Source organism: Lepisosteus oculatus, chromosome 26, assembly GCF_040954835.1.
Source record: "Lepisosteus oculatus isolate fLepOcu1 chromosome 26, fLepOcu1.hap2, whole genome shotgun sequence".
Classification (NCBI taxonomy): domain Eukaryota; kingdom Metazoa; phylum Chordata; class Actinopteri; order Semionotiformes; family Lepisosteidae; genus Lepisosteus; species Lepisosteus oculatus.
In genome coordinates this window covers 3,907,073-3,920,915 of record NC_090721.1, presented here as the reverse complement: position 1 = coordinate 3,920,915, position 13,843 = coordinate 3,907,073, and the positions used below count along the sequence as shown (strand labels likewise).

The 13,843-nt window shown below is 43.1% G+C and overlaps 1 protein-coding gene across 1 annotated transcript; it reads left to right on the top strand.

Moving 5' to 3' along the window:
* The first annotated feature begins 650 nt into the window (after positions 1 to 650).
* LOC102690770 (sodium- and chloride-dependent GABA transporter ine) lies at positions 651 to 12,233 on the top strand. The gene is made up of 13 exons (XM_006640999.3): positions 651 to 1,071; positions 2,327 to 2,461; positions 3,302 to 3,509; positions 4,179 to 4,311; positions 4,555 to 4,689; positions 5,453 to 5,556; positions 5,717 to 5,841; positions 7,247 to 7,359; positions 7,894 to 8,034; positions 8,551 to 8,650; positions 9,219 to 9,319; positions 10,067 to 10,234; positions 11,065 to 12,233. Exons 1-13 carry the CDS (start codon positions 909 to 911, stop codon positions 11,164 to 11,166), a joined length of 1,728 nt encoding a protein of 575 aa, XP_006641062.3. The 5' UTR covers positions 651 to 908; the 3' UTR covers positions 11,167 to 12,233.
* The last annotated feature ends 1,610 nt before the right edge of the window (positions 12,234 to 13,843 follow it).

Sequence of the window (13,843 nt, the reverse complement as noted above, 5' to 3'; positions counted from 1 at the left end):
ATGAGGCCAGTTCATAGAGGGTAAAGGTCTGATCGATCGCTAATCGATTTTAGGAAATCGATTGGTAAAACCCATCTGAAAAAAAATCTAAACTGCAGAAAAAAAGGTAAAGAACATTCCCCCGTACAAATACCCTTCACGTCCATCAGGTTTTCCGACACACAGAATTTTGCATTTTGATTCCTTTGTGTATACTGACATCTTGCGCTGAAAACAGGTCTGATACTAACCAGATGTTACTTGAAAACGTTGTGATGTTTAATGTGTGTAATCTGAAACCAGAGAGGACACAACAGACCCATTATTGCAACAGTCTGATTTCAAGAGGAGTAAAACATTAGAGCGATAACTGATCGAACTGTATACATGCAAGTAAAAGACTAACGGAACCTAACGCTGCCCTACAGTGGCTGCAGTTTTATAGCGCCCCACAGCGAATGTTGCTTTTTAAAATGTTGTTTCTACATCTTTAGGTAAACCCCCACAGATGATTCGTGACCAGGGTTTCAAAGATTGAGCACTGAGTAGGTAGTTTTCCACCCCCATAAAAGATTTACTACTTCAACTAGCCTAGTTTGTCTTTATCTCCTGGAAAAAAATAAATACTTTGAACTTTGAACATAACCTCACCTCGCTGATCCGTAATAAGCAAGGGAAGAAAGCGCGCAAACGAGAAGGGGATAGGATATTCAGCCTAGCTCATCTAGGTGTTAGGTGCTATTTTTTGCCATTCTTTATACCAATGTATAAAGAATCACCTTCCTTTCATCCTGGAGACTCCATTGTTGACTCAACCAGCTGTGGTAATAGCGTTACCCAACAGCACACCTCCTAAATACTAGTGTAGCTTTCCGGGTGAGCTAGCGTTCAGCGTTAACTGCCAGGCGGCCACATGTAGAGGTTGGAAAATGCAGGCAGCGATGGAGGACAGTCTGGACCGAGTGAAAGAAGAGCAGATTAAAAGGCCAACTTGGAGCCGGCAGATAGAGTTCACCCTTGCTGGTATAGGCTGTGCGGTGGGACTCGGTAATGTCTGGAGATTCCCCTATTTGTGCTACAGGAGTGGAGGAGGTAAGCAGCTGGCTGTCGGTTCATAGACCCATCAGGCATCAGTCGTGTCCCGTTTCTAGATTTTCTTTTCTCTTATTAAGAAAAAAAACATGTTTTGTTGTATTTTATGGTAAAAATGACTTTGTTGACACGTTTTTAAGACCCAGAAAGTGATGGACGTGCATTTACCACCAAGAACAGAAGACAGGTCTTTTCACAAAGGGTGGTGGGAGCATGGAACAAACAACCCAGCCACGCGGTTGAAGCTGACAGCCTCGTTCCTTTCAGCGAATGGCTGGATGAGGACCTTGGAGTAATTAACTTCTCATGATAAAAACGGGCTGCATACAGGGGGCAAGTGGCCTTCTTCTGGTTGTAACTGCTCTAATGGCAAATACTGACAGAATGGTTTGAGAAAAATGTAAATTCAAGCGTAATAAAGTGTCTTTTTTTTATATATGACGTATGTGATAAGTGTCCCAACAGATGATTGAGAATTCTGCTAGCACAAAACCTGGTCTTGCAGAGAGGACCCCTGTTGTGACCCTCTGGGGTCAGCCTCTTAGCCTGCCTGAGTTCATAGTTCATGCACGGGGGAGGCCACAAGAAGCAAGGAGGCTGATCTCTAGGGACAGTGTTATACGTCAGCCATTAACACAGGGCCAGAAACGGGAAAGTGATGAACGAAAAGCGCTGAGGCCACGTTAGCCATTAATTCAGTTAAGACAACCCAATGTATCGATTAAGTTGTAAAGAGAAAGCTATTGGGATTTTTCTATTGGATGTCATACAGCACATGACTATTGTGCACTTTACCCAAAGGCATGTGGGAGGCTGGGTAGCTTGTTCCACTCCTATTGTTGAAGCCAATAGTCTGGTTTCTTTCAAATGAGACACTTATTCACTTATTTAACCACCAAACAGGCCAGATGGCCTCTTCTCATTTGTGACTGTTCTTATGACTGGGTTGATGGCATTTCTTACCATGTGTGGTTGGATAAGAGGGACCAAGGATCCAATTGTGGAGAGACAGTCTAGAGCAGCCCATCAGTGCTAGCATGCCGGCCTGTGGGAGGTGGCAGAAAACTGGAAAACCCCTTGGAAACAGGACGAACGTGCAGACTCCCCACAGAAGGTACTCCAGGCTAAACCCAGGGTACAGGAGCTGTGCGACAACTGTTAACTGCCAGACTACCATTGCTACCCAGCCAAGTACTACAGGACCATGAAGCGAACAAACTCCACTTTCTGTTCTGTGTCCTGTTGTCCTATGCAGGTGCTTTCCTGGTGCCTTACATCATTATGCTAGTAGTCCTGGGGATCCCTCTGCTATACATGGAGCTGGCCGTGGGCCAGTATCACAGACTGGGGCCTGTGCACGCCATGGCCAAAGTCTGCCCTTTGCTCAAAGGTACGGGTATTGAGAAGTATTAAGTATTATTATTGTTTTGCATGGTTACAGAATATTACTGTTATAGAATTATAACCATTTCTGTTAATAGGTTTGCAGTGCAACACCCCTTTTGGGCATGACAGGATCTTTATAATAGGCAGGTCCAGGAAAACAATCATCCATAAGGTCCAAACCGAATGCACTTCTATTTTAAGTGCAGGAAATCAAAAACCAATCAAAATAAAATGGCCTAAACTTGAAACCTTCAAAGTCCCTCACTAGCAATATTGCTGTGCAACTCAGCTGCTTACTGGCCTCAAAACAAACTCTTCAAACTTTAGCCAGAAGCTATATCACCCTGCAATAAAGATTTGCAGATACCAGGATTGTTGTTGAAATATATACTGTAATGGGAGTCCTATCGCGGTCAGAAAATTGTGACAGCTACAGTAGCTCGGAAAATAAATCCCTGAACTTAATGCTGCCGCAGTGTTCATTTGTCAACTGAGGATCATGTATCATTTCAACACTTTGATCATGTGTAAATCATCCCAAAGTAACGCATTCTAAAACCACATAGACAACGCGATTGTCTTGAGAATTTGTAACACTGTGAGGTCGTATCTGAACGACTCCCATAGCCAAGCTGCACTCTTCCAGTTACAATGTACAAATGTTGTGAAAACATGTTCCCTTCTATGGCCAAATTGCAGATATCCAGCACTGTTGATGAACGCTGCGATGTGTTGTGTTAGCTAGGCTGTTGGAAGACAATCACTATACAGAGCTTCCTCCTGAAGCCTCATTTCAGGATGATCATTTTGTGTTACATGAACCTGTGCTGTAACTCCTTTTCAGGGGCTGGCATGGCAACAGTGGCTATATCCTTCATAATGTGCACCTACTACAACGTCATTATCACCTGGGCCCTCTACTACTTGTTTAGCTCCTTCCAGAGCCTCCTTCCTTGGGCAAACTGCAACAACACCTGGAACATCCCCGACAACTGCTCAGACCACGTGACCAGCAACTCCTCTTCCACTACGGCCAGCCAGCAGTTCTTTGAGTAAGAGGCCCTGGGTCGCCGTGACGACGACGCAGACACAGAGCAGCTGTGGAGTCAGCTGACTGGCCTGAGGCGCAGGAGCACGACAGCAGCGTGACTTAGGCTGTAGCTGAGCCCCAGGGGACGTGTGCAGTAGCTTTGCTTGCAGCAGCCCAGTAGTGCTGTCCAGGTGCTACTGCATGACTAGGAAGCTTATGAGAGTTGCCTGACCGTGCTGGATCACAATTTCCTCATCAATATGAACCCTTTGAGTAGTGGTTCGTCCCCTGGGGGTGTGAGACATACCTTTAGAAGGTAAATCATCAAACACACAAATTAAGCACGGTCATGTTAAGTACAACTACTTTGTATTTTATGGTAAATGTTAAAGTGTGCATTTTTCACGTATCCTTGATTTGACAGCAAAATTAAATGTGTATATATCTATTTCTACCTCTTTCATTCTATAGTTATGGTATATCTTAGGTTTAAAGACCTGACGTGATTCAATGATTTTTCATCAACGGTGCTCAGCAGCAACAAGGGACCTGTAAGGTCAACAGCGCGTCGTGGTTTTCCTAACAATCTGATGGCGTGCTCCTGAATTCTATGGCTGCTGTCCAGGGCATTCAAACATTTGAAGAGGTGCATTGAGTTTACACAGACCTCAGCTCCTGCGTGTCTTCGCAGTTACAAAGTGCTGGAGAAGACAGCTGGGATTGAGGAGGCCGGCCAGCTACGCTGGGAGTTGTTCTGCCTGCTCATTTTGGCCTGGGTGCTCATCTACCTCTGTATCTTCAAAGGTGTCAAATCCACTGGGAAGGTAAGTGATGCCTGAAAAAAAATTGAACGTTCATTAATATTAGATAGTAATTTCCCAAAAGACAAAAAAAATGTCTTTAGACCAGAATGCATGTTGACTGTTCGCAAGGTTTTTATGTCCCATTTGTGGTGCTTTCTAGCTTGAAGGCGATGAAAATATATATCTGATACTGTGTGCTGCTGCTTATACAAAGAATGGAGCCCTCTGTTTCAAGGCAAGGTAGACATGTTTTACTCTGTGCAGGTGGTTTATTTTACAGCTCTTTTCCCATACTTGATCCTTCTGGCCTTGCTGATCAATAACGTGCAGCTGCCCGGAGCCATGGAGGGGATTAAATTCTTCATTATACCCGAGTGGGAAAAACTGGCATCAGTGGAGGTATGAGGAGTGAATGTTGGACTGTGTTTAACAAATCAAGTCTTCTGTTTTCCATCTGAATGCTTGTTTTCTTTATAGATACACTAAAGCCCACATACAGTCTTTATAAAATCTGTTTCCATGTGCAGGGCAAAGTTATTAGACAACTCTACCTTTTTTGCTATTTGTAATATGAAGGAAATGAAAATACAATTGGATGGTGCAGTGGTTAGTATTGTTGCTTTGCAGGGCTGAAGGCCTGGGTTCAATTCTGGACCTGGGCTGCTATCTGTGTGGTGTTTGTGTGTCCTACACATGTTCACGTGGGGTTCCTCCTACACTCCAAAGAAATACTGGTAGCTTAATTGGCTTCTGGGAAGATTGGCCCTGGTGTGTGTGTCTGCCCTGCAGAGAACTGGTGTCCAGTCCAGGATGTACTGTCTTGTGCCCATTGCTTGTTGGTAATAGACTCTGACTCCCCTGTGACCCTGTGTTTGTGAAAATGGTTAGAAAATTGATGGGTGGGTGGAAAGGAGAGTTCTGTTCTCAGACACAATTGGAGCTGTATAAGACCTTTTGCAAAACCTTCATCCATTTCTCCAAATGCTGAATTATTCATATCTCATAAATAATAATCTTGAATACAGTCTGTCATTAATAAGAGGTCTCTTCATTGGTCTTCAGTCAGTAGAAGATGGTATCACAGATATTTCATAACATGTTGTAATCCTCAGTAGTTTAGGTGAATTGCAGTGCCTCAGTGTCGCTGCATGTCTCCTGGCAGGTTTGGATCAATGCGGCCGCCCAGATCTTCAATTCCATTGGAATCGCCTTCGGCTCACTCATGGCCATGTCTAGCTACAACAACTTCAACAACAGTGTCTTGAAGTGAGAAAATCACTCGGACCGACTCTCTCTGTCTTGTTTTGTCTTAATTTTGTTTCGTAATTGTACTAGGTGCACCCTTTGTCTGTGGTGAGCTTCCAGGTAAGAGTGCTCTTCAGCTCCAATGAGGGATTTCAGACATGTTATTTCTTCTCTTCCTTAGAGACACGCTGGCCATCTCCATTACCAACTCGGCCACCAGTATCCTGGCCGGCTTTGTCATTTTCTCTGCGTTCGGCTACATGTCTCACCTAACACACACACCAGTCAGCAAAATAGCTGTGGATGGTGAGTCTGTACGGCAGAAGACAGGGCGCAGAGCTGAAATCATGTTGGCATTTTCTTTTTAAAACAGGCTCTTTGAGAAGAAAAGCAGAAACAATGTAAACAACGCTGACGGGACCGGAGGTTTATTGCTATTGAGCAATAGTGTATGGAGAACAGAGCTTTAATGTGCTTAACGATGTACAAGGAGGTCTAAGCCCAAACGATGACCAGAAATAAGTCAGAATATTTTGGGTCCAGGAGTATTCTGGCACGAATGCTCCTTATCCACTATGTAAGGTCCTCCTGGGCACCTCTGGGGGTGCAGTGCTCTGAAGCTACTGGGGAGATATCTCATTCTGCCACTGGCTGACCCCGGAAGTAAAAGCTTCCCCTTCCAGGGTCAGCCAACCCAGCCCCTGGGTGTCTGCCCGCCAAACACCAGGTGGCAGTGACGCCGCTGCTGCAGCACCTTAATATATGTTCATATTGTCACAACCCGGCGTGATCGAGCTCTGTAAGTGCCATTGTGTGGCCTCCCCCTTCCTGTGTACTTGAAATAGAGGCTCAGCTCATTCAGCATTACAATGCCTGAATGGCTATCATAATAGCATTTGACATTGGTTTCATTTATGTAAATTAGAAGAATACCCACATTAAGGTGTCCTGCTTTCTTCATGTACCTTTATTATTAAGAGTATGTATAGTCTATACATTACAGAACAGATAAATATAAGTGATATATTCAGGTTTCTGGGCTGTAATGTTGTAATGTTTTATGCTATGTGATATAGTTTTAGAACTAAACTGTAAGCATGTTTGAAAAGTCTATTATAATGTTCATTTAGACAAAATGATCAAATGCTTTATGCAAATATTTGTTGTTTTATTAGTCATCTCTGTGATTGACTATGTTTAGGGAAGAATTAGGTATTTTAGTCTTAGGTACCTAGGTACTTGCTGTTTGCAAAGGAAAAATAGGATGTCACTACGTTCACAAGTTCTTTAGCCTAAAGCTAATCAACAAATCAAAATGGTAGGGTATTTGACTGAAAAATCTACACAAATAACTCAGTTATTAGATCATGTATTCTAACTAGAGCAGATGATTAAAAGCAAGTACAGTATCTATGTGTCTGATACTGCCCAACACAGATCCAAGAAACAGCTTTCTCCCACCTGAAATACTAGTGTTCCAACACTGAGTGTTGTGGTTACGTGTTCAGAGTTGATCAAATGTATTTCCTTGTTTCCTATTTGTCACAGGCCTATGTTACTATCAGACTATGCACAATGAACATTCCATGTTTGTGCACATTTGTAAACCTGGTGACATAGTTGTTGCATGTCTTGACATATGGAAAGAACTGCCTATCATCTATCAGTTTTTAAATGAAACCATGTTTTTCTCTTTATGTATGTTTTTCAGGTCCAGGCCTCGTTTACGTGGTTTACCCACAAGCCTTCTTAACAATGCCCGTAGCTCCTCTTTGGGCAGTTCTGTTTTTCTTCATGCTGCTGTGCTTGGGGCTGGACAGTCAGGTATCTCTTTTACAGTGCACTGTGCCTGTGTCTCATACTCAGAATGGCCTGAGACTGTGCATTCACCTTTGTACTATCTAAAGCACAGCAATTAACTTTTCCCAGGATGGCCTAACTGTGTGGTCTTGAGTTTGGCTAGCAATCTTTGTTTTAGGGGCAACACAATGATGTCATGTTGATGATTATGGTCTGTGCTTTTCTGGTGATCAGATTATTACTCTGATGTGGTTGAACATTATTCAGCAACATGAAAATAAACCCTATCCCAGCAGGTTTAGCTTTCCCAAATACAGCACTGTGTTTGTTTTATAAACAGGGTCACAGGTTTTGGCAGCAAAATATGAAGAGAAGGCCAAGAGCATGAAAAAAACCTACTAACCGACAGAAGCGTCAGTGACAGTCGTTGAGCAGCTTACTTCCAGTGCTGTAGATCTAAAGCTGACCACTTAGAAGTAATCCATAAAGGGTGGTTTGGGAATGCAAAGGAGCCATTTTTAAAAGACGGCCAGCGCTCTGTCATCTCTTGTTTTGTAGTTTGCAATGGTGGAAGTGATGGTGACCAGCCTGATGGATGGCCTGGGGAGTCCCTTGTTAAAGTACTTCAGAAGGAAAGAGCTCCTCGTCCTTGCCGTCTGCTTCATGGCTTTCCTCCTGGGAATTCCCCACGTCATGCAGGTGCGGGCTCGCCGGCCACGCCCACTCGCGCCGATCGCGAGCTTTCGCACCTGGAAGAGGTGTCAGAGGGGCCAGCAGGGGGCGCTCACCCTGTGGTCTGTGTGGGTCCTAATGCCCCAGTATATTGATGAGGACACAATACTGTAAAAGGGCACCGTCCTTTGGATGAGATACAAAACCGAAGTCCTGACTCTCTTTGGTCATTAAAATCCCAGGGTGTTTCTCACAAAGCGTCGGGATGTTAACCCAGGAGTCTTGGCCAAATTTCCCCCGGCCTTTACCAGTCCTGGCCTCCTCCCCACTGAGAGCTGGAGTGTGGTGAGCGTACTGGTGCACTATGGCTGGTGGTACAGGGGAGTCCCAATTACCTGTAGAGCGCTTTGAGTAGACTGTCCAGAAAAGCGCTATTAAAATGTGAGAAATTATTATTATTATTATTATTAAAAATACCTGCATGCAGAACACAGCACATTCCCAGGCATGAAATATTACAATAACACTTTTTTTTTTTGACAGGGGGGCATTTATATTTTCCAGTTAATGGACCACTACACTGCCATAGTGTCTATCATGTTTCTTGCCTTTTTTGAAGTGGTTGCAATTTGCTGGATATATGGTAAGTACGCACGCCCACAAAGTGTTTGCACGAATGACCACGGTAGTCTTGGCTTTTAGTTTAAGGATCGCCCTACATCAACAACTTCTAACTCTTGTAAACTGTGACTATTTTTCTTATCTAAAAAAAAACATTGACAAATTCCTAATGCAAGAAATGGCTAATAAAGTGATCTTATCTTTATCTACTCTTGACTGGTTAGGTTTTTGATGGCAGAATGATAGCTCTAACCTACTTAATTTAACTTTACAAATGTTTGCCTTTCATTGTTCCAAAACCTTAATCTATAGATGATTCCACATTTTTAATAAAAACTCTTGATTTGAAGCTCTCCAGAATCAAGGTTAGAGATACTCCCGTTTGATTTTACATTATGTATTCTAGGAATTTTAATGATCTTTTCTCTCTTTAAGGTGTCCTCAAATTCTATTTGTGATATTTGCATCAATGGACAGGGTCTATACAATACAGTGCTTAACTGTATTCAGAATTTTAACTGATAGAACAGCGTTGCAGATCTTTTTTATTCATTGCATTGTTTTTTTTTCTTTTTTTTACTATCAAAAAGGAGTGAGACGTCTTTCCAGCAATGTAGAGGAGATGACTGGACACAAACCAAACTGGTTTTTCACTGGCTGTTGGACGGTTGTATCCCCTTTGCTGGTCACGGTATGTCAAGAAAATGGAGAATGATAAAATTTCAGCCACGTACCCTAATCCTGTGTGTAACCTGCGTCCCCCGTGTGACCACGCGGAGCTGTTTAATTCAAAACCTTGCAAGACCCCTTAAAGAGCGCGCTGGCTGAGAGACCCTACATCAGACCTTGTTAGTGGATTGCCGATTTCTGATCTCATTTGCAGGGATGTCTTTTTTTTTAAACTGATTTGTTTAAGTTGTAGAAGGTCAAACCCTGTCCTAGCATTCATCAGCAGCACAGGGAGATGTGAGATTCCTAGATCAGATGTTACAGTTTGATATAACACTAATAACCACTTTTTCCACCTTTTATAAAACCGGAAACTGAGAAAAAAAATATGCCCGGCACGTTTCAATATCCAACTCTTGTATTTTATTAGTGCAGAACATTTAGGTTAATTGCAGAAAACTACAGGGCGGCACGGTGGCTTTGTCACAGCCCTGGGGTGCTATCTGTGGGGAGTTTGTACGTTCTCCCTAGATACCCCCCCAGTAGTCCAGAAACATACTGGTTGGCTCATCAGCTTCTGGGAAAGCTGGCCCTGGTGTGTTTGCGTCTGTGTGTGCCCTGCGATGGACTGGCATCCCATCCAGGCTGTACCCCACCTTGCTGGGATAGACTCTGGCTCCCCGGCCACCCTGAACTGGATGAAGTGGTAAGAAAACAGATGGATGGATGGATGACAACATGAGTGATTTTCCCCTGTTCGTCATCCCAGGTCATCCTGGTGTTTGCGGTCATTCAGTTCAAACCCGCCCGCTACACGGACTACGTCTACCCTGCCTGGGCTCAGGGGCTTGGCTGGGTTATCGCCATGGCTTCCATAATCTGGATCCCCCTGGGAGCGCTCCACACTCTCTGGATTCTCCCGGGCTCCTTCACACAGGTACCACAGCCCCTCTATGACAAGCACGCATTCCACATAGAGCCTCTTCTAACGCCAGAGGATTGTCACAGCTCAGCCCTGGAGGACTCATTGCCGGAAAGCATCCTCCGATCTCAAGAGGAACATGCTGCATCTCTTGACTGTACTTCATTTTAAAATACTTATCGAAGCAGATGGCAAGGAACATGTTCAGCATTCAACAGGACCAAATGCCTTTAAATTGATTATGCTTTTAACTAATTCAAAGCATGCAATATTACACACACGTTATATGAATTGCCAGCAGCACACTTCAGAGTCCCCTTTTATTCAGAAATGCAAGAAACCTGCACCGAACCGCGTCCTCTAAGAGTCTTAGGGGTGTATATCCAGTTATTTCCACAGGGTGGCGCTGTTCAATTATATTTGTTCACATCCTTAACTGTTGACCATGAAACAGCTATCAACGTACTGTACTTCCAATGTGAATCTTTGCCGATTTAGTTTTTTCATTTTACACCTTTGTGAAATCATGTTTGCTAGTTTTCATTGCTCACCTTTTATCTTTTACCTTTCTTCCTTAGCAATGGCAAGAAAAGCCCTTCACAGCACGTACTACTAATAGGAGTGTTAAACCTTTGCAGGTCTCTTCCTCTGTCGCGTGTATCCCTGATCCTGTCATGCAGGAGTGTGGGGAAGTTAAGAGAATTGTATTTATCAAAAGAATGTTGCAGAAAATAGTACCAAAAAATGTAAAGAGTGTTATAATAAGATTGGAGATATTGATGGTATTTCCCAGTGACTGGTTATCTCTGGTCTGAATGCGTCCCCTTCTCTGTCTTGTCTTGCAGAGATTACGACAATCCCTTACCCCCTATGGCCTCGATACCCTTTCAAAGAGACCCCGTTATGGAGACAGCCCAGACATTGCGATCGTCTCTGCTTCCTTCTGAGCGGCAGGGAGGTCTTCCATGCAGACCAGAGTCGGAGCATTGCACTGTGGAGAGTATGGACGAGCTGCAACTAGTAAAAAATGCCTTGCCTCAAACATGTGGTTTTCTCAAATATTCTGAGGATGGATGTCTCTGTCAGTATATATGATTTGGGGAAAAAACGTATCTGCAATAACAAAAAAGCGTCTGGGCTTGGGATCAACAGGTTCACCAAAAAATAAAAGCAAGATGTTAGTGAAGTGACACTGCCCATCTTGTCACAGCATGGGTCTGGGTCTGAATAATTCCACTTCTGTATTCCAGGAGAGCGCCGGGCTCTCTCTCAGGGCTGAGAGCAGCTGGCTCTGGGGATAAAAATCTGTGCTGGGTGGTGTCTGTACTGGCGCATGACAATGCATCACCACCGAGCTTTCTGAAAAAAAAAACTCCCATCAGAAGGATTTGGTGTGAAAACAATTAAGAAGAAAGACTCATTTTGCCTCAGATATGGCAGAAGTGTTCTGTCTTCTGTACTCGTCAGCAAATCACCATCACAATCACTCCTTTCACAGCAGTTAACAAAGAAACTTTATTGAGGCTAGCAGCACAAGTCATGCTTGTTACAGTAAGTTTCACAGGTTTTTCATGTGAATAAGAAAGTTCCTTATGATATTGTATGAATCAGGGTCATACTTTTTTTCTGAATAATAGCCTATTCCACATAGTAATGGCATAGCTTTTTTCAAGACAATAACAATCTATAACATTTCGTCATTCAATATGTGTCTGCCAAGAGAGAATTCGGCCATCAGCTCACACACACTAAAAGACATTAAATAAATGCAGGGGGGAAACTTATTTGAGAACCTGTCAAGTCCAGTTAAAGACGCACCTACAGCCATGTTGTTTAACAGCACGTTTCCTATGAAGGCATCTCTGAAATACATATATAGTTTTTAAAAGTAAAACGTAACTGGAAACTCGACAACAGGGGAATTATGCTCTAAGCGCAACTTGAATAAAAACTTTTGTGACGCTGTAGTAAATATTTATATTGTTGGGAAAACAAGTAAACTGTTCCCACAAGACAGTGGTTTCTTTGAGTCTCTGAATATCAGGAAAAGCAGAGATTTCACTCCTACCTTAATGCTGCTAAAGCTCCCTCCAGCTCTATGATGACTTTATTATACAGGCACTTGGGAATACGACATATTTTAAAGAATGTGTACCACATTACACAGCGATATTCCCTGGGGCAAAACACAGTTAATTAAAAAGCCGTACGGAAAATAGCCATCTAATTTGATATCGCTAATTGCGTGACCTGGAGTCATGCAGGCCAACTCCCCAGACCCGCCCACCTGTAGGCCAATCAGCTTTAACAACGTCACAGCTCACGCACTCATGAGGGTCGGTGCTGATTGGACGAGAGGCGTTTCCTACTTGTCTACCTGCGGACGGACAGCCCCCGTGTTCGAATCCCACCCCACCCTCAGCAGCGCTCAGCTAATAGTGCGCCGCCTGCTGGGGAAACCCGGTCACGGCCTTGTAAATTATTACAAATGTATACACCTGAAGAAGGCTCCACGGCCGAAACGTTGTGTTCTCTTTCTTTTTTTTTCAGCATGGAATAAACCTATTGCAAATTTATACACGTATGTGGAATAGAAGTCTACATTGGAGCTAACGATGTCTCAGGGAATGTGTCATTTCTAAATATATCAGATGCTTCGAAAAGGCCCAATGTGGAATTTGCTGCTCTACATTTAATACATTTAATATAAATACCACCGGTATCGAACAATAAAAGCAAATATAGCTCTTTAAGTTTACTGGGTAGTGCTCACAAATAAATGTCATTAATAGCGTCCAATAGAGGGAGATGAAAGACTTCTTCAAGAGATGTTTAATGAAATACTGTAGCTGTGGCCTGACGTTAGTATTGAGGCAGCTGGACAGAGCAGGCCAGGGTTCTCCCGTAACAGCGAGGACTTGGAAAGAAGGAAAAACTGCAGACACCGGAAAAACGGTGTCTGCATGTTTCGTCATACCCACCGTGATTTATACTCTGCTGGACGCAAGACATGAGGGTTAATCCTTTCCCTCTCGTTTTTTTTTAAATGTCAATGAACACTCAAACACCGTTCTGGACACATTTTTTTTTCCGATTCTGATTATATTAATCAATTATCAGATAATTAGCAGAGGCTAATCCAATGGACCCAAGCGCAGTGAGAATCATGCAGAAGGACAGAGCACACACATTTATATCAAGTGGGTAGGCTCCACAGCCGAAACGTTGTGTTTCTTTTGTACTCTTTTCAGCATGGAATAAACCTTTCCTTGTTCCTTTACAATTATATAAACTTAACTCCAGTTACCGGTACTGCGTACTAAATAGAAGACCAAACTATAACCCACATTTATTGTGATGCTATATTAATAAGACCCATCACATGAACCCGATATGTTAGGCAGTTATTTAAGGATGACGAAAATATTTGTTCCAGTCCAAATAGCATCTACAAGAGCAGTATTATATCAAGAACAACTTTCATATAAAATGAATATTCCTCTGCTGGAGCAACGGACACGTTTCTTAGCAAAGTAGGCTCTTGAGTATCACAATTCTTAACACATAACGCTGAAAATAAATCGGACCTCTTCACCAGTCACAGTCCTTGCTGGAGAATATGTG

Excerpts from the sequence above, each read along its gene's own strand:
- LOC102690770 (XM_006640999.3), top strand. The coding sequence starts at position 909 with ATGCAGGCAGCGATGGAGGACAGTCTGGACCGAGTGAAAGAAGAGCAG. Across the intron at positions 4,312-4,554 it reads GTGTCAAATCCACTGGGAAG|GTGGTTTATTTTACAGCTCT; the intron begins GTAAGTGATGCC and ends TACTCTGTGCAG. Across the intron at positions 8,651-9,218 it reads TGCAATTTGCTGGATATATG|GAGTGAGACGTCTTTCCAGC; the intron begins GTAAGTACGCAC and ends ACTATCAAAAAG.